The following is an 18870-nucleotide window of genomic DNA, read 5'->3' on the forward strand; positions in this document are numbered from 1 at the left end:
CCATTCATACAGTTAAAAGAAAATGAAGTTATATGCCATTGTCGCACTTACCGCTAGCCCTTTTCTGACCCTGGGAACCCTGTGCCTCGTGAGTATCAACTTGTTTAGCGACAAATCCACCTCCCCCACAAGATTTACACTTGTGAGCCTGCGACTCAAGAAACATTGCTGCTTTTTCGTGCAATTCTCTTCTCTGATCTTCAAGCCAGAGCGAATACGATGTCTCTTGGACGTACGTGTTTACAAATCTCAGATGTAAACAGTGCTTCTTTGGTCCACTTGGAGTCATAAGTCTGGATAAGTTTATTACTTTGGTCATCTCGTCCGCATAACAGCCACAGAAAACGGAACCATGGATTGAGCTCGCAACACTGTGGTGATGGTGATGATGATGGTGATGTGTGTGTTGGTGAGCTTGTACAGGATCATTGAAGTCGTAGAATCCATGATGGTTGTGAGCATTTTGATGTTGGGCTGCCAAACTGGCACACTCTACGATCGATTCCTTAGCAAGGTTGTAAAGCACCAAATCGAAAGTTCCTCGACAAGACCCAGGTAGAATTGCCTGAAGCACGTTTCTATGAAATTCAGTACCCAAAATACTGGCGCATTTTAAAGTCACTTGTTCTAAAGGCATCATTCTGTCGATGCGAGCCAGGACCATGTCTTTAACAGATTCTGGAACTACCACTTTGGAAATGTCAACACCTGGATTGATAATACACACTTTCTTGGTGTCCAAAGGCATTGAATTTTCTGATGCAGGCACGAAATTTGCAAGATCCAAATTGAACTTTGGTTTTTCTTGTGGTAATTCTTCTTCAGAGAAAAGGCTGATACGTCGAGAACCTCTACTGGAATCAATTTCTGAATCATTCATTTTCGTTTTACTTTCAAGGCCCTCCAAGTTAAAGTGGATGCTCTTAGTGGAACCAGTTGATTTCCGCCTTTCCTTTCGCCAGGTTGCAGAGGAGCCACCAGATTCTTGGTAACCACCACCAAAGAGACTCGGTGTAATTCCTCTGCTCACAGCGAGAGTCATTCGTCTGGGTTCTGCACTACCAGCTCGTAACTGACCACTTTCGCTATAAAACGGAGTCCTTGGGCGAGAGGGATCAGACAGCTCCTTGTGTTTTTTAAAAGCAAGGCTCGTTGTAGAAGCATCAAGTGATAGAAAATCGAAAGAAGATTCCTTTTTCGGGAAGGCTTGGTCCTCATCGACAATTTGAATAACCTCGCTCCCTAGCATGTCTTTGATGAGCTGTTCACACCATGAAGCTATACCGTGGCTTTTCAGCCGAATAATCTCGTCCAGTTCATTGGGAATGAACATGACGTCCATAAACTGACATGTCAGGTCACTCATAACGTGGGGCGACAGGCCTCCTATAGATCATACAAGATTACGTTTGTCAGATGTAACGATGGAACGAAATCGAAGTCGATTTGTGAAATGTTGATCACAAAGTATCAAATAAAGAAATATTAATAGCATTTACAACCAATGGAAAAGTACAGTACATTTTGCCCTGATTATCTTATAAGGTGTCCAGCATCTATGAAAATTTATTGGGAAAAAGAAGCGTTTACATAAGAAAAGTGTTTAACTCTCAAAGGATTGGTTTAAAACAACGATATGACCGCCGTTTCATTGTTGTGGAACTCCAATATAGCTGCCGTGACGTTATGTGAAAAGGCTCTCTTGAAGAAGCAATAACGTCCCCTAAGCATTCGGTACAATTCGACACAGACTCGTGGACAACTTCAATATGGACAGTCAATTAATGAGCTTAGGTTAATCCGTACGAGAGACAATTAACCTTATCTGACCTAATTTGATTTTCTTGGTCACGTCATGTTGAATCAGCCTGGTAGCTGCCTCGCAAGGTGGGTTTGAGGAAGAGAAAGGCCTGAGAGCTAATACCAAAATCGCGTGGGAGTCTTTGGACAAGTCTTCTAAAAAATCCCATGATTCCTGATCGATAAACTGCGCATTGTCCACAGCGAACAAGCACGGTTGTCTGACAGCGAACTGAAAAATATGTGGGTACAGATTCTTTTAATACAATGAAATCTATTACTAAATCAGTACCATTTTACAAATTGAGACGTCGAGAAAGAACCTTATAATTGAGAAAGAATCCTGAATCACTTACGAAAGATGCTTTACCAAGCTGTTATCAGCCTGAGTCTCGAGGCCAAGTGAATCAGAGGTTTCAGCATAGTTGCCATTAAAACAACGGAACAGTCATAGAATGGAACGCGAACACGATAGTGAAGTCAGTTTAGTTCGTAACGTGCTAGGTGTGGAAGTACGATGTAAGATGACGTACGCCCAAGGCGAGAACGGCAACAGAAGGGAAGGAAATAGAGTGAATGTATATTCTAAAACCTTGAGACACCTACCTGGTGAACAATGTCAAACAAAAGCATGTGGAAATGTTGAGTAATTTTATCTGAGTCCAAATGAGCAAAATCGGGATTCGGGAGTATCTGAAACGAAAATAAGTCCAAAAACATGCGGAACACTGCAGATAAAATATGACGTCCTGAGCAAATGAACTCGGAATGATATGCAAACAATGCCTATTCCCAAAGATATAACCCTCCCCGCCCTTCCTTTTGCATCTGTCCTAGTTTCAAGAGAGACAACAGTCCTTTTCTTCAAGTAAACCTCCTCCGAGGCTAATATCATTAAACCGCATTAAACACCACTTAACTACAGTGAGACCCAATGGAATTAGTTCTATTATATTACAAACACACCAAAGTAATGACAATGCTCAAACGTGTTAAGTACCACAAATCCAAAAAAATGTTCTGCATACTGTCTTTCTGGAATAAATATTCCCAACGCTGGTACGGCTGTACTTACATGTGTGCCAAGCAAGTCATTTAACAGAAACACCTTTTCTCGCAGTTTAAGGTCAGTGATATGCTCCAAGAGCGCATGTTCTTTCTCTGAAGCTGTTCGGCACGTATCCAGTAACAATAAATTGGTTATAAGAGTCTGAACTACATGATACGGCGTGTGCGCATGCGCCATGTCAGCCTCCACGTAATCTACCCTGAGGAAACAGAACGTGAGAATTTGACCCTATTTTCGTAGGTAACACGTATACGGTTACGTGGAAGTTTTTGGCTAATGGTGACTAACTGATTGACACTAACGAAGATTTGGATCGCGTAAATTAAGCTTGCATGACTCTCCTCAGATGGCGTGCTGCCCTCGTCTTTGTTAGGCAAATACAAAACATGCAGCCACCAAATATAACTAGCTGAAGGCTTGGTCACTCAGCTTTCCATATGTGTTAAAGTGGCTGTGTCATTTTATTTTCTCATAATACCACCTGCACGTCCTTATTAAAATTAAGATATAACTTGTGAATGGCAAGATCGCAGCTTTGTGTCAAGCAAATATACGTCCCAAGCATTATATCAAACGCCACAATCAACAAAAATTAACTTTGAAAAACTGTTAAGCTGACAAGCTTTCAAGAATGACAATTGCAATCCGTTTCAATCTTCTTAGAATTTGTCCATGATCCCGTGCCTCCTTTTGCTTTTTCTGAGTTATTCATACCTTCTTTCAACGTTTTTAGCGGTTATTTTTATGTTTCATTCAATTTGGTGGCAGTTCCCACTGTTTGAATTCAATTATTTTCGTGACACAGCTCATTCAAGAAAGCACAGCTTAAAATTTGAATGGAAATTTCGACTGTTGTGTATTACTTGAATTCTTCATCCTCAGCGGTATCCATAAGTGCCTCCATAACTCTTGTTTTACCAATTCCTCCTTCTCCTTCAATCACCACAACTCGCCTGTTGCCACTCACACGAGTATTATCACACTTAATGGCATGAAGCAACTCCTTCATTTCATCAATTTCTTCTCCTCTTCCTAAAAAAAATCAAACATTTATACATTCCCTAACTTTTCCACAGAGAATGAATTTAAGACAGGTATAGACAAAAGCTGATTGCTCTCACCCTGCAATGTAAACAGAAGTGAACAATGGCAAACAAGTTCATAAAGGGTTCACAGGTGTAAGTTTCTGAACAATCGAAGATTACAAAAAATATTCCTAAGGTAATAAATGGTGAGACTATATTGTGTGACAATCTGCTCTAGTATCATAGCTTCATCAGAGGTACATCCCTTTGTACAAGAAAACTTATACACGTTCTCCTCTTGCGAGAAGGAAGAAAACGATGCCGATCGATGGCAAAACTTCGTCCAGTTTACAGCTCACCAAGGATAGGATACTCATATTCCTCCTCTTCCTCTTCGCGGCTGTGAAAAAACAGAGAACGTGTTCAAAGAAACGAGGAGCGGGATGAAACTTGTTCAAACCCCGGCAGGGCCGGACCAACCCCTCGGGGTTTTAAAATAACTGAGGCGAAAGTTATGCCTTTGTAAAAAGACGATTAGACTTTCTAGACGTCTCGTATAAGGAAGATACAGTGCAAACCGTAGGCCTCGTCTCACAACTCTTTACATATAAACTCTGTGGTATGTTAAAGGACCCACTCACTGTTTGCAAAGAGTAGGAAACGTAGACCCTGGTGTGGTGGGCTATCTCGCATGGAGGGAGGGACTACTAAGGCCCCGCAGAAATTGGCGCCACGCCCGATTGCTGTGACCCTGCCAGTAGTTGGCGAACCTAATTTTTAAGTAAATAAATAATTGGTTTTATTCAAACAACTCATGAGGTATAATCACTGTATTCAGTCTAATCCTCCAAGAATGGCACTATGGGAATCGGTACTATTTTTTCGCCTTAAGAGAGCTGTCCTGCTCAGAGAGAGACAAAGAAGTTAAAAGTCAGGGAGTTATGACTTATTCCGGAATATGGTCAATCGAATGCACCCTTAGCCTTTCTTAGTGAGCTATGTCAAGCTATTTTCCATCTTTTTAAACAGCTAGAACTTGTCTTGGCATCAAGAGAATTTTCATAATAATGGCCCAGTTTTGTTATTTAAGACTATATTTAGCCATTGAAAGTGTTTCCTGTCGTCTGGTGCAGCGGATTGTTGGGATGGAAATGAATTTAAACTTGAGGAAGCTGGGCCAACTTTTTCAAGTTTCAATGCTATGTGTGTTCATGACTCTACAGGGGCATTTCGTGTAAGGGGTAAACTCACTAACTAAGCAAAGAATTGACCTCAAATTTCGGAGTGCGGTCAGAAAAACGCGCCATAAATATATTACGGAATAGCAATAATGATAATAATAAACACATAATGACTGGGACAAAATTAACCGTTTCCAGGACCATTCATTAAGTGATTTGTTATATAGCTGGAAATTCATTAAACCTCGCTGTAACGGCAGTCGTCGGTCAACATTCGCGGGTAAGAGTCGGGTAACGGTGCACTGTTACCCTCTGACGTCATAGATTTTGCAATGTTGCCTGCTCAAAGATTTTGGCGGGAAACAGTTTTATTGTTAGATGTCATGTGATTTCGAAGAAAGCAATGAGAGCACGCGCTGTTGGGAAAAAATTTCTAGCTATATAAGAATCATAGTTATAGCATATTTCACTGGGGGATAAGATCCTTCAACAAAGCTGTTATGAATATAGTACTTACTCATGGTGTCTGTTATATTCTCTCACTGTTCCTGGTTCAGCGATACCTTTCAGTTTTACAAAGGGCAACGTGACGAAATCCTCCTTCTTCAACTTGGACTTGCCAGATCTGTAGGTGTCATCGTCACAAGACAGTACTTCTGGGTAATTCACCATGAGCCTGGCCGCCATGTTTACTTTCCGTCCAATAACTGTCAAAATATCGGGACAAAAATTACCGACTCTGCTCAACATCGACATGGAAAATAGACAAAGGTTCTCATAGCCCCCTTTCCACACACTACCAAACGAATTAACCTTATGTACTACACTGTCTATTATTGGATAATTGCTTATTCTTATTCTACTTTATTTATCCTGATTGCCGTGCTACTAATTCTATAAAATTCCTGGAAAGAGTGTTAAATTCTCGTAGGGGAACTTCAGAAACTTTAAAGGAATTCAGTGCTAATAATTTCCGAGAGTTTTTTTAAAAGGCCCGTATACCTTTCCAGGGTGTCTCAAGTAGTTTGGAGTTTTATGGAAATTTCATTTCAAAAGCGAATTACCAGAAATCATTTCGCAAAGGCACGGCCAGTTTGCTACCGCCTTGTGTTGTCCCTTGGGTGCGGTGACTACATATATATTACGTAATTTAAGGCATGGACCAGACAAACGATATCAGTGAGCGGTATATTCGTATATAGCTGTATATGAACTTGACTGTTACCTGTATACTCGTGTCGGTCTCGATGACCTACTACACCACAGAAGGCTCGGCCGGTTGTTACACCAATAGATTCGTTTCTAAAATTTAAAGTAATTAACAAGAATGTATTTACAAGTTAACACCTTTTTACGGTTTATTGAGTCAATGATGTGATTCAAGAGTTATGGCTCTTGTGTGATTTTAACAAGAATGTGTTTGCAAGAGTAAATACCTTTATTACGGTTTACTAAGTCAATGTGATTTTGACCTTTCGTTAAATCGCAGATCAGTTGCCTACAGAATCCATCGTGTTTGAGGCTGTTTTGGATTAGATTTTGTCTCAATGATAACTCTGGAGATGGAGAGGTTAAGTTTTCAATGGCTTTTTCTACCTGGCACTAAGAGCACATGTCACATTAAAAAAATCCTTATAGCATTGTGGCTCGCTTCGTACGTAGCTCAGTTGTTCGAAGAAGTCGTAAGATCATCTCACAGAAGTTCAAAGGTTTATTCCGGTCGAGGATTCAACCTTAATTGCTTCATGCTTCATTACAACACCGTGAATTCAGGATTATTATTATCAATTTGTCTTGATACTCACGTGATCTCCATGATCTGATGTAGTGCGTCCATTATCCGATGGCCAGCTTTTAGTGCTCGTGCAGGGTCGTCCTCGTGCTTATCCCCAGGTAAGCCAAATATAACAATAAAGGTGCAACCCTGTCAAGCAGTTGGAAAATATGGCAATTCAATTACTACCATGGTAATATTCTCCAAGTAGACATTAAAGCATTAGCCATGCCTCAAACATTAAGAACTTGCATGTGCCGTCACTGACTGCTTTTCAGTCTTCAGAAAAATGCTCGTAGCACCTGCGTCAGAAAATACGTGCAAATAACGAGATTTATGGATTTAAGTTTTGAAGTTGAATGTTATCCACTCAATAAGAACTGCAGTTTTCTGAGAGAGAAGATAGGCTTGCAAATTGTTTTGTACTTCAATTTTTGAGGTTCTAACAGCGATCTAGGACTCACTACAAGCTATTTAGTCATGCTTTAGCTACTGATTCGCTACTGATGCACTACAAAACTGTGTAATCAGGCAGCAGTTTAATATGGCAAACACGCCGCAAGGTCTCAGCTACGCCTTGCCACCAAACAGCAGAATTCTTGCCAAGGAACATTATAAACGGAGGCGCAGTTTAAACTACCGTATTTGGGGCAACCGATGCGCCGCAAAGTACGACAGTGATAAGAAGTATGCGAAAGGCCGTGACCTGCTGTGACGTCTGATCATGAGGAAGCTGATAATATAACCGTATACGTAAAATGCCCAGGAAAGAGCCAATCACCCTTCGTGCTGATATATATAGCATTTAGCCCGATGATCGCTTAGTGCGTGACAATCCGAGTTACAACTTTTCATGCTTTACATTTGTCATCCTCCGTATGAGTACCTGCGGAAGGTCGATTTCGTCGCACGTTTTCCATTAAATCGTCGTTTTTTGAGGAAAAACCGTCCATATCAAGAATTATTTTACGTGGTGACGTTAACAGCGAGCTCAGCGCAACCGAAACGACGACAGAAACGAGAAAATAAACAAGCAACAGCTTTAGTCAGCAAAACAAAAACTCTGAACGCTCGGCCCACTTTTTGGCAGATTTATTTGCCGTCATTGCCCGCCTACTGACGTGGTCAAACTTGATCGGAATGGCGATACAAACGTTGCTTTAGTCTCATGGTTGCTTCATCAATACCCGGGTCAGTAGCTATCGTCGCGGCTTCGATTTCGTCGGAAATAACCATTACAAAGACTTATTTGAATTGCGCCCTGCATGATTTATGCATTGAGCACTCCTATAAGGTAGGTAAAAAAAAACATTTATCTTGTGTTCATTAATATATATTATTATACTATTATAAAACTATACAAAGGCATTCCAAATCAGAAGGTAACGTATATTGAAGGACCAAGCTTAAATTTATTTATTTTCCTGCTAGTCATGAGCTTAAATCCTACTTAGCTAGCCTGGGAAAACAGATGTATTTCGGGCTGTCGCTTCTCTACATCCGATTCGCAGGCTACTACTTGGTCAAATCCTTAAAATTTCGTTAAATGGTGTTTGGATTCTGAGACGGCGATGGCTGGGGGAGCTGTAGAGACCCCATTTTAAGACCCCATTTTAAAACCCCATTTTTTTACCCGAAAAATAAAGACTTACTATGTGGGGGTGCCCTTAGCCTCCCCACTTTAAGTCGCTTGTCAGCTCCCCACTTGAAAAATATGTTCCGCCGTCCCTGGAATTGCATTGTTGCAAATATCGCACAAGCATATGATTGCACTTGTCGAGTGACATGTTATATACGAACGAAATGACATCATCTGAGAGGAGAAAGCTGCGTTAATCTTACTTTATTTGTTATAACTCGTACCTTATCAAAGGAGAAGACCTTGTTCAGATTACCTGCCATTGTAAATTACAAGAATCAATCAGGAAATGTCATAAGGGAAAACAATTGGGTAAATACTCATGATCTATAATGTCTAGAAAAGTTTAATTTGGATTCTTGATTACAGAACACTCAACTCACATTGACGTGATGGTTCACATAACAGAACTGGGACCTTAGTGTCAGGCAGCGAGATAAAAAAATATCGGTAGTCACTTCTAATTGCTTTATATATATACCACAATCCGGGTAATATCAGTGAAAGTGCGATGGGAGGACAGGGACTTTTCCCTTCATATCCGAGAAGAGTATAAGGTCCAGAGCCGTTTGAAGATGTGAAACAAAGGCAGAACCTTTAGTAGCGTCTTCATTCTATAGCTTAGAAGGAGGTCGGATCCCTCACTAACCCTGCTCGCTGAAACTTGTCCTGAGTAGATGGGTGGTGATAAACTGTTTGAAAACTGTTTGCTCTACACACTGAGGAAACCTTGTCTCAAATTATCAAATTAAAACCAAAAAAAGACCAAAGTAAGGAAACGTAGGAAGCTTTTAACTCCGGTTTACTATATTTATCTCTTATTCAACCACTGCCCAGTATCAAATGATTAGTAGCAAGTCGAAGAAAATATAGAATATTTCTATAGAGTTTCTAAAACAGTAAATAAAAGCTATCCATTGTAAAACAGTGCTTACCCAATCACTATACGTAAGTGCAAACCATAATCGGTGTCCTCTTCTTTTCTCACTAATCAGGGGCACCCAACGACAATTTTCGGGAAAATATCTGTTCGGAAGACGATTTGAAATCTAGAATCTTCGGAACATTTGTTGTAAAATTTCTTGCTTGCCTGCCTCTCCTAGGATTTTCGAACATCTAAAAAATGGATTTTTACCCTAAAAAGGTCACCTAGAATTTTCGGGAGCCTTTTTTCTGGCTGAAATTTTCGAAAAGGTAAGTTTTGATCCCTATAATTTTCGGATCACTAGACTTTCAGCTAGGAAATCCAAACAGATCAAAAATTTTTAGGGGATAAAAATATGCCTATATCTATCGTTTAAATACTAAAATACGTTTAACAATTCTATGTTTAAGTGGTTTTAACTATATTCTCGTTGGGTGCCCCTGACTAATTAAATAGGGCTTCCCAATTGTAAAATATTTCCATGGAGTTTCCAAAACAGTAAGCTTTTATAATCGCATCTCCATTTTCTTACTTTTTTTCCTACTTAGTTAGCTTCCGTCATTCGTAAACTAATTTCCCACCAAATATGCTTCGCTTCTTCTTTAAAAACGTTAACGTGCCGTTGTCTAAATATCTCCGTTGTAAACCTTACCTCTCAGTCTCCTGGCGCTTTCATGAATAACCTCAAAAGCCTTTTGTAAAGCCCAGGAATGAGAACTTCCTTTGGCGGGTAGCACCATATTTATAAATAACACAGAAACTTGACGCATTTCTGACAACCATTGTAGGTCCTGGTCATGGTCGATCTACAATGCAGGATCATGAAACAGGGGTTATAGTCATCATTGGTACAGACGTAAGCAAAGGTTTTTGTCACCAAAACCTAGAGAGCGGTACGCGGATGTGGCGTACGCATGAGCAAGGGCCAGCACATTTGCTGGGGTGATAAAGTCGCCATAAGATATCAGTGCACAAGCATTTTAATTCATTTATTCCTTTGTTTTTGCCGCTACTTTCTCATTTACTCCAGCTTACAACTGAAATAACTGAAATCTGACGTTTAATTGAACATCTACTTTTATTTTCTTAGGGTATGGAAATAATACAAGACCCGAATCCTGCATGGCTAACAAGGCAGATAAATGGTTCAAATGCAGACCTTTGACAGAACCGGTTTGGAGACATAGGCACGAAGATCAGCAATATCCTGATCATTCAGTTTGCTGTAAATATCAGTTCGGTGATCTGAAAAAGAAGAAATTGTAAGCTCTATAACTGCATCCCCCGATTAAGACTGGGAAGCAGAGAAATCGGTGTGCCAAGAAAATTGAAGTAAGAAAATCAAATGTTATTAAAAGGATTTGTTTTCAAATCTTTCCATAACGAGCTTTCTCTTAATATGACTATGCATTTGAGTTTTTTTTTGTTTGTTTTTGTTTTTTGCAAAGTTCCTTGTCATTCATTATTACATGCATAAATATCGTTAAATCACACAGAGGCGCCAATATATCAGGAATTGCACTTTCTACTAGCAGTGGAAAGAGAGAGATTAAAACCTAAGAGAAATATGTTTGTTTTAAAAGTTACGCGCAAAATATAACTAACCTGGATCGTGAAAACTTTCACTTTTCAGCACCTTGCCGGTGACTTTACATTTCTGATCTTTCTGTTCTGCCTGACTCTTTTTGCTAAAAATTCTGGGAAGTTTTAACTGTGGATGATAGCGAGACATCAAAGTACCCACATGAGGGCCGAATATTCTCTTGGCCACTGATGGTGTTGATAACAAGACAGCGTTTGTGGAAAGTAAGCCAGACATAAGAGCTAACTGAACACCAGTTGGATTTACTGTGGTCATAGTGGAGGCCTCTTCCTCTAGTTTTGCACCAGCTACCTGGAAAGGAACAAGACAGACACTAAGTACGTACCGATCATGACGATGACGATGATAATAATGGTATATTGTTATATTTCTAGACTTTCACTCAACTAAACAGGGATTGCCATTGGTCGATTCTTGGTCACGTGGCCTTGACTAAAATCTAATGTATCCCGATCGTGATACATTAAGCAATGTACCCCGTTGGGGCTACATTACAGCACGTGATCAAAGCATGGTGGAAAGTGGCGTGACAAAACGCGGGAAAAACGCTCCCAGTTCTGCTAGTTTTCTTTTTCTTGAATGAACACAACACAAACACGAAGCCTTAAGCTACACAAACACGAAGCCTTAAGCTAAAAAGCAACGATTATTAAAGTGATCCAAGAATCGAAGTTCCCCGAAGAAAAACAGCAGCTAGTGGAGGAAAATGATGCAGATAATATAAGGAAGGTACTTTGTGAATCATTCATTCAGTGGTTTTGAGAATTAAATTTGTGCCGTTATAAGTACCGAGTCGACCGTTTTGGTTCGCTCCGGTTATTCTTTTGTTGCTGTTGAAGTGAAAGTCTAGAAATCATGTAACAAAACACTTAATGCCAGGTCCCTCAGGAAACCAGTTAGTTTTTGTTTTCCCGAAAGTCCTGAAGTTTCCCTCGACTTCGTCTCGGGAAACATCTGGACTCTCGGGAAAACAAAACTAACTGTTTCCCTCGGGATCTGACATTAAGTGTATAATATGAAATGATGATGGTGGTCCTGATGGTGATGATGATGATGATTTCAGTGATAAAGTTCGAATTTCCCCGGCAATGGATTTGATACTAATGTTAATGAAGGTGACGCTTATGGTAATAGCAATAATGGTTGTGGTGATGGTGATTTTGAAGACTTAATATTGTCAGTGCTGATACTGGTTAATACGCTTAAAATATACATAAGCTTTTCTTAATGAGACTCCTCCATACTTAATAATTCATGCGCAAAAGACAAAAGGCTATGACGTCATCAGCGCCAATGTATTCCCCCTCAAATAAATACATGCGATTTTCCCTCAAAAGAGGCTTAAAACATCCCTTCTATACTACTGGTCGTGTTGATGCTAATTATGATAGCAATCTTATGGTGATAGTAACTGAATAAGGTTCATGTATACAATCTTACTCTTGCACCCGGGGGGAACTCATTTATGAAAGTAAGGGGGGATGCTCGTCGTCTTATTATGGGGTATCAATTGCAGATTTCAGTCTCAGGTACTGTTTTTAGGACGAAGAGACAATATTTTTACCAGTGCAGGTATCGCATAGTGTTGAGCGAAAAGAATACTGTGTCGACGACATATTGATAAGTCAACACCTGGCTCTTATTTTGTGTTCTTTTTGGGAGTAAAGTAAAGCCTTACCGGGCTTAGTAACCGGGTTTTGTTTCCGTTAGGTGTTAAATTTAAATTGCCGAAAAAAAAATCCCGGTCCCGTTCTTATGTAAGTCCTTCCACAGCTTCTTTGACTTAATTCAGCTTCATGTCCTTTCCTAACAACCAGCGTTTTCTTAAAAACTGGCCATCACGAGTTTATCAGCGTACAGTCAGTGCACTGGTAACACTAAAAGACGTTCCAAGCAAACAAGGAACTGAAATGAATCACATTCTAAACTGGGGGTAAAGATTTGAAAGTGAACATGATCATCACAATAGAGTGAAAAACCTAAGCTGTTGCAAAAGAACCAAAAAAAATTCATTCTTGACCGGGAATAGAACCCTAACCTTTGCGACGACCGGACACAACGCTCTATCCATTGAGCTAATCAAGCCAACTGGAGAGCAAGCCATTGTGAGTTCATAACATACCCAATGGTCAAAATGACACGAATGGAAACATATGAAATGACTCATATTTTGAACTGTACCATCATACGAAGGTAACTTACCCTGTAGTGAAATCCATCATCCATGATCTCAAATAAGAACAAAGACTGGTCGCAATTCAAATAAGCTAAACGTGATAAAATTATCGACCCAGGTTCCGCCCACTTCTCCGCTGCGTTAACGTCATCAACTGCTGACCCTGATAAATCGAAATGTTTGCTTTCCGCTACTCCCACATGAGTGATTTGCATTTTACCGACCGATAAAGCGATTTTAACCCCGAGCACAACCCCTACATCAGTCATGTAGTTATCACATTCTTCTTGAATGTCTATGCTACAAATGATAGCTTTGTTAATAAGAAGCGTCATGTCCAGTGCACTATCTTCAGACTTCCACAAAGCGAGTAGGGCATCACCTAGAACAAAGATAAATTAACTTCTATGTAAGCTTTCATAGGAGTTTTCAAATATCTTCTCTTGTTAAAATTACAGTCGTACACTAATACTACATGCATTGCATATCTTAAGTTTGTACTTTATTCCCATTGAGAGTTGAATGTCAAGAGCGCCGCTCTATAGCTTTCATTTGAATGTTCAGAAATGCACTTTATAAATTAAAACCTAAATGTAAGAAATTGTATACAAAGGATACTACATTGCAGCGTGGAAATGCGAAATTTCTTTCCGAGGCTAGTGTTAATTGAATCGCTTTTAAAACTCAGGTAGCAGCATACGAAAGCTAACTGCTAATAGGTTTTGGTTTACATTTTGTAGCTAGTCCCTGACAGTTTCCTCGCGGCAAATTAAAAAGAAAACAAGTTGCTATAACATACTACCCTGCGAACAGAGTTTCCTTCGATCTTCCTAGATAAGTCGCTTCCTCTTTCCCGACTCATCTAGGAAAGATCGAAGAGACTCTGCTAGATAGCAGGATAATAAAATACTCGCTGTAATATTAAAACGAAACTGATACAGCGAACTTATATTTATGGCACTTCAAAGACAAAGAGCAGAAGACATAAAATCAAACGTGTATTTTCCTTTGATTGTGCCCAGAATCTTGGTTTGGACGCGCTTTGTAATTAAATGATGAATTTCTACATACCAGCAAATTTTAAGACATCTCCTCCATGCTTCAAGATATCTGAAAGAACGAAGCGTCCAAAAGAGTACTGCTGCTCTAATTTCTCCCCATGATACGTATTATTGAATACCATTTCAGACAGGTACATCATTATAACTATTAAAAAACTTTATCACTATGTTGTATACAATGTGAAAACTTTTGATCAAGCAGTTACTAACAAGCTCATCTGCAGAATGCGCTGGCCCTATAAAAAAACTCTAAGTTGTGCCACTTTTTAAATGTTTTTGTCTCTATAATACTTCTCTTCCATATATTAGGAGCTATTCCAGGCTAGTCTTTGATATGTATTTGAGATATGTAAGTGACTCATGTGAGTGATGTTATGACCAGTATAGGTCACATCGGGGACCATTTTTTATCACCTACCTTCCACTATCTTTCCTAAATAAGTGTTCAATGTGGTTGTAAGTTTGTCTGTGCCACAAGATTCCTCTGAAGCTTTCAAGGCGTATGTCTCGCACAGTGATGTGAAACCTGGAAAAATAAGTTAGGCTTGTGACTATTTCACTGTGTTACTGTTGGAGAATGTGAAAAACTGGTTATAAATTTGAATCAGTTCATTTGCCATTCGAGTGGCGCGGTTTACCACAAATTGATAAGGTTAAAAATTTTAGATGCAAATGGCCCTTTGACTCAAGCTATGCCGGACACCTCTTACCTGATATGTCAGCAAACATGCACACGCCCACCACGTGATTGACACGTGGCATAGACTTCTTATGGTCGCAGTTGATCACTATATCCGGGACATGTGTCAGTAGCTGACGTAAAGCAGTGGAATCCCCAGATTCTTGGTTACCATTAGATTGACCTGAAAGATGATTTTAAAAACACTTATTATACTGGTCAGTGACTTTATCGCCATGCAATGCGTCACTGCGAGATACAGGTTCTCAAAATACACGTGCCGACCATGTGATCATTGACGCCATTTTATCTGTAGCAATCCCCGGTAACAGCCTTGACACATGCAAGTAGCTATCATAGGTGTAATCCGCTAGAGTCCATAGACTAATCACGGACGGCATTCCAGTCAGCTGTAAATAGAGACCTTTAGTTTCGAGGACGCGAACGACTACAAGAACGATATTTGACTTCAAGTTTTTTCGAGTATTCCGCAGTCAAAAAATAGACATCCCACAAAGCTTCATCGTACTTTTTTTCACCAAGAAAGTTTGCACTGTTATTTCTATTTGAGGAGGTTAAGCCCTCCTGATCGCAAAATGATAAAACCTCTAACATTTGGTATCTTTTTTCCGCCACTACGATATTCTCTCTAAAACTCGTAGTAGAATGACGCCGACAGTCACGTTTCCAGCCAAAAAGACGCTGGTCCGCACGCGAGAACTGCTACTAAAGCGAAAATCTCGTATTCGTAGTCGTCCTAGTGAGTAGAATCTCTAATCTCACATGACGGCACGTTTCGGATCAGATCGCAGGCACACTGTTCCATAATTTGGGTACCACAAGAGAGAAAATGATCGGTAACCTAGGGTTAGTCTGGGTAATCCAGTCCTGACATTTAGGTTAATATATGGATCGCACTTAACGATCTAGTCAGTAAGTTTCAAACAGTCGTTTTGTTGTTGTCGTTCTTGTTACAACTGTGACAGTGTAAAAGAACAACAGTTACCTGCACGTTTTTGTGGTATAAGTACCTCCACTCGGTCTTTACCCATTTTAAATAGCTCAGTGGTGAGTTTGCCCTTCACCCAAGCAGCCGCACTTGCCACTCATCTGAAAGTGCAAAACTTGTAGTTTAAATTCTGGCCCAGTTGTTCAAACCTTGGATACTTTGAGCGCTCCATTGGATAAATCACTATCCAGCGAACAAGAATTAGGAAAACCAATGTTTTGGAAAGAGAGTTATCCAGTGAATAGCGTTATCCAGATATATCCACCTTTTGAACAAGCTCGTTTGATATTTGCGCTTATTAAACTGCCATCACAAACCGTTACCAATCAATGACGCAAGCGAAAACGGCCAGCGCGCGTCCTAAATGTATGTATATCCCCCCTGGTATTCAGAAATCAAGTTTTGTATACAAAACTGCAGCAAAATTGACGGTCCGCTAAAAAAAGTTAAATTACAGTTAAGTAAAAATGAGTGCAAAAGTCCAGGGGGCTTTGTTTCCTCTGATGTTTGCTACAAACCAGCCGTACACAGTTAATCAGCAAGCTGAAAGTGAATATAAAGACTTGCCGAGCAAAGACGCGAGGTTTCACACCAGACAGACTGGTATTTTTGGTTACTAAATACCGTCAAGAACTGAGTAATCCATCACTACTAGGTTTTACTATGGTGAGACATTTAAGCAATAGAAAACGTTTTGCATGTTTGCATAGCCTGATATTAACACGAGAGGGGTTGGGAGAATTCGAGACAGTTATGCAAACCCGAGACGAAGTCGAGGGTTTGCATAACAGTCGAGAATTCTCCCAACGCCTCGAGTGTTTATATCAGGATATGCAAACACAGGAAAAAAGTTTTCTATTGCTTTTATAAAATAACTTTCTCGAGAGAAAACGCAAAACTCTTTGTATGGCACTGATTAAAAGAGAAATTCTTACCAGTCGCAAAGTCTTGTCCACGAAGTTTTGCATGCGCAATCAGTTCTTGTTTTGCAAAAAGATGTTTTCCAAAATACGGACTTTTCTCACTTAAAATGTCGTTTTGAGCGAAAAAAAATCGACATACCTTCTTTGTCACGATTTTCCAAGTTTCAGCCGACGAAGGAATGGATAAATAAAGTAAACTTGTCGAGTTTTGAAGTCGAAATCTTTTTCAAATTCGTGCTTGCGTGATTAGCGCGCGAAAACGAAAACATTTTGACGCCACAACCATGTTTACATACTCTCATGCAAACAGTCCTCTCGGCCAATCAGAGCGCGCGTACTATCTTAGTTATTTTATAAAAGGTCATCATACAGTTGTCATAAATGTTTTGAGCTACTCTCCCTTAACCGATAAGTTTCTGATCATGATAAAACAGCATCTATAGATATTAGATGCTTGCCTTTCTTTTCTTGGTTTCATTACGCTGAATGTGCTGGAGAGAATTTTGCAAGTTGAAAGGGACTTTTAATAATGCCGTTACAGTGTTGACACACGCGCATAACCACGGATAAGTGGAATACAAAATTTAAAAGATTTTAGCACTTTTTGAAGCCGCAAGCAGCAATAGATCTCACCTGCATTCACTCGCAAACTGAAAGAATCTGCATTTTGTCTTTGCCCATTGCAAAGGATCTTCAATACGGTGATTTTTGAGAAGAGATGTAGAGACGGCCACATAAAGCACAAGATTGCGCGTTAGTTTTGAAAAAAGTGATGTCACAAACATCACAGGTGACGTACGCCAAGTTTGCCACCACGCGCAAACATGACCACGAAAGCGCGCGCATCCATAGGCTCAGTCCCCCACCCGAGTTTTGCGTGGACGTATCTCAGTTACAGTTGCCCCTGAGGTCTAATATTAAGTAGTTTTCTTTGTCCCCTTGTTGGAGTCATGATATCCGGATATACTGACCTACATGAATTCTTTGCAGCTGTAGGAAGCTCTGGTTCAATAGCGGCTACGAAGACGACGGCAGTGAAAACGTCTCACTGTTAAAACAACCACTAAAACAAACACCAACAAAATGACATGGTTCAAGGCCCCGGTTCATACAAATCCGGGATTGGAAAAAAAAATATCCAGATCCGTGTGGACATAGCATGAAGTGTGACATGCCAGTTGGCACGTCTGCTCGAGCCCTAACTTCTGCTCCCGCGAGACCTTCCGCCCTTCCGCTAATCACCAGCAGCGCCATTTTGAATTATCCACACAAAAAAAGCACTGCGGTTGCATGCTATTTGGAGCACGACTTAAAACCACTAAAACAAACAACAACAAAATGACATGGTTTAAGGCCCCGGTTCACACAAATCTGGACAGTTTTTTGCCAATCCTGGATTCGGGTGGACATTGCATGAAGCTTGACATGCCAGTTGGCACGTCTGCTCGTGCCCTAACTTCTGCTCCCGCGAGACCTTCCGCTGATCACTAGCAGCGCCATTTTGAATTATCCACACAAAAAAGAAAGAACTGCGGTTGCATGCTATTTGGAGCATGGCTTATAGGCTAGTTCCCGTGTTAAGAACATTTAGCAGAGCACCTCGAGTTTTTCTTCTACGGCAGAAACTTTATAGTAACTCTGTACTATTCTCAAGAGCAATGGTAGGTACTATTTGATTTTAAAAACGAGAACGCGCCAAACTTAATAACTTTTGATCTTCCACGAAGTTATACGAAATTCAGCCTTTATAGCAGAACAATTTAAGGGTTAAAATTTTGGCGCCTCAAGATCTCTATCACTAAATATAAAGGTTTCAGTTATTTTTCTATTAAGCAGGTTATAATAGAGGGAGAGACCTCCACGTAACTAAGATTAATATAATTTTTTATAAGCTTACGTGGTTGTTGTCAACATGCACTGTTCATTTTTTGAATATTAAAATTAGTTCAAGCTTAAGCTTATACTTTTTCTTTTTTATATAAGCTAATTTTATTAAAAGTTTAGAG

General features: G+C 40.0%; 2 protein-coding genes across 3 annotated transcripts in view; one reads left to right on the forward strand and one right to left on the reverse strand.

The window, feature by feature from the left end:
* LOC140944835 (adenylate cyclase type 10-like) overlaps positions 1 to 15113 on the reverse strand; it is a 28527-nt gene extending 13414 nt beyond the window's left edge. Inside the window, exons 1-17 of the mRNA XM_073393937.1 lie at positions 14964 to 15113; positions 14672 to 14779; positions 14264 to 14302; positions 13215 to 13574; positions 11019 to 11303; positions 10573 to 10658; positions 10066 to 10219; positions 8713 to 8744; positions 6881 to 6999; positions 6301 to 6377; positions 5593 to 5782; positions 4254 to 4294; positions 3733 to 3901; positions 2876 to 3068; positions 2407 to 2493; positions 1831 to 2032; positions 52 to 1386 (exon numbers count right to left, since the gene is read on the reverse strand). Of these exons, the coding sequence (XP_073250038.1) occupies positions 52 to 1386; positions 1831 to 2032; positions 2407 to 2493; positions 2876 to 3068; positions 3733 to 3901; positions 4254 to 4294; positions 5593 to 5782; positions 6301 to 6377; positions 6881 to 6999; positions 8713 to 8744; positions 10066 to 10219; positions 10573 to 10658; positions 11019 to 11303; positions 13215 to 13574; positions 14264 to 14302; positions 14672 to 14779; positions 14964 to 15015 (3529 nt within the window). The 5' untranslated portion in view covers positions 15016 to 15113. The remainder of the gene's footprint in view (positions 1 to 51; positions 1387 to 1830; positions 2033 to 2406; positions 2494 to 2875; positions 3069 to 3732; positions 3902 to 4253; positions 4295 to 5592; positions 5783 to 6300; positions 6378 to 6880; positions 7000 to 8712; positions 8745 to 10065; positions 10220 to 10572; positions 10659 to 11018; positions 11304 to 13214; positions 13575 to 14263; positions 14303 to 14671; positions 14780 to 14963) is intronic.
* The window catches only part of LOC140944958 (fumarate hydratase, mitochondrial-like), an 81570-nt gene that overhangs the window by 56245 nt on the left and 6455 nt on the right, over positions 1 to 18870 (forward strand). Inside the window, exons 1-2 of one of the 2 annotated variants that reach the window (XM_073394065.1) lie at positions 2530 to 2533; positions 18399 to 18525. In XM_073394065.1, coding sequence (XP_073250166.1) covers positions 18418 to 18525 — 108 coding nt within the window. In that variant the 5' untranslated portion in view covers positions 2530 to 2533; positions 18399 to 18417. Of the gene's footprint in view, positions 1 to 2529; positions 2534 to 18398; positions 18526 to 18870 lie in introns of those variants that run through there. The other variant, XM_073394064.1, reaches the window with a different exon arrangement.

This window comes from Porites lutea, chromosome 7 (assembly GCF_958299795.1).
Source record: "Porites lutea chromosome 7, jaPorLute2.1, whole genome shotgun sequence".
Classification (NCBI taxonomy): Eukaryota; Metazoa; Cnidaria; class Anthozoa; order Scleractinia; family Poritidae; genus Porites; species Porites lutea.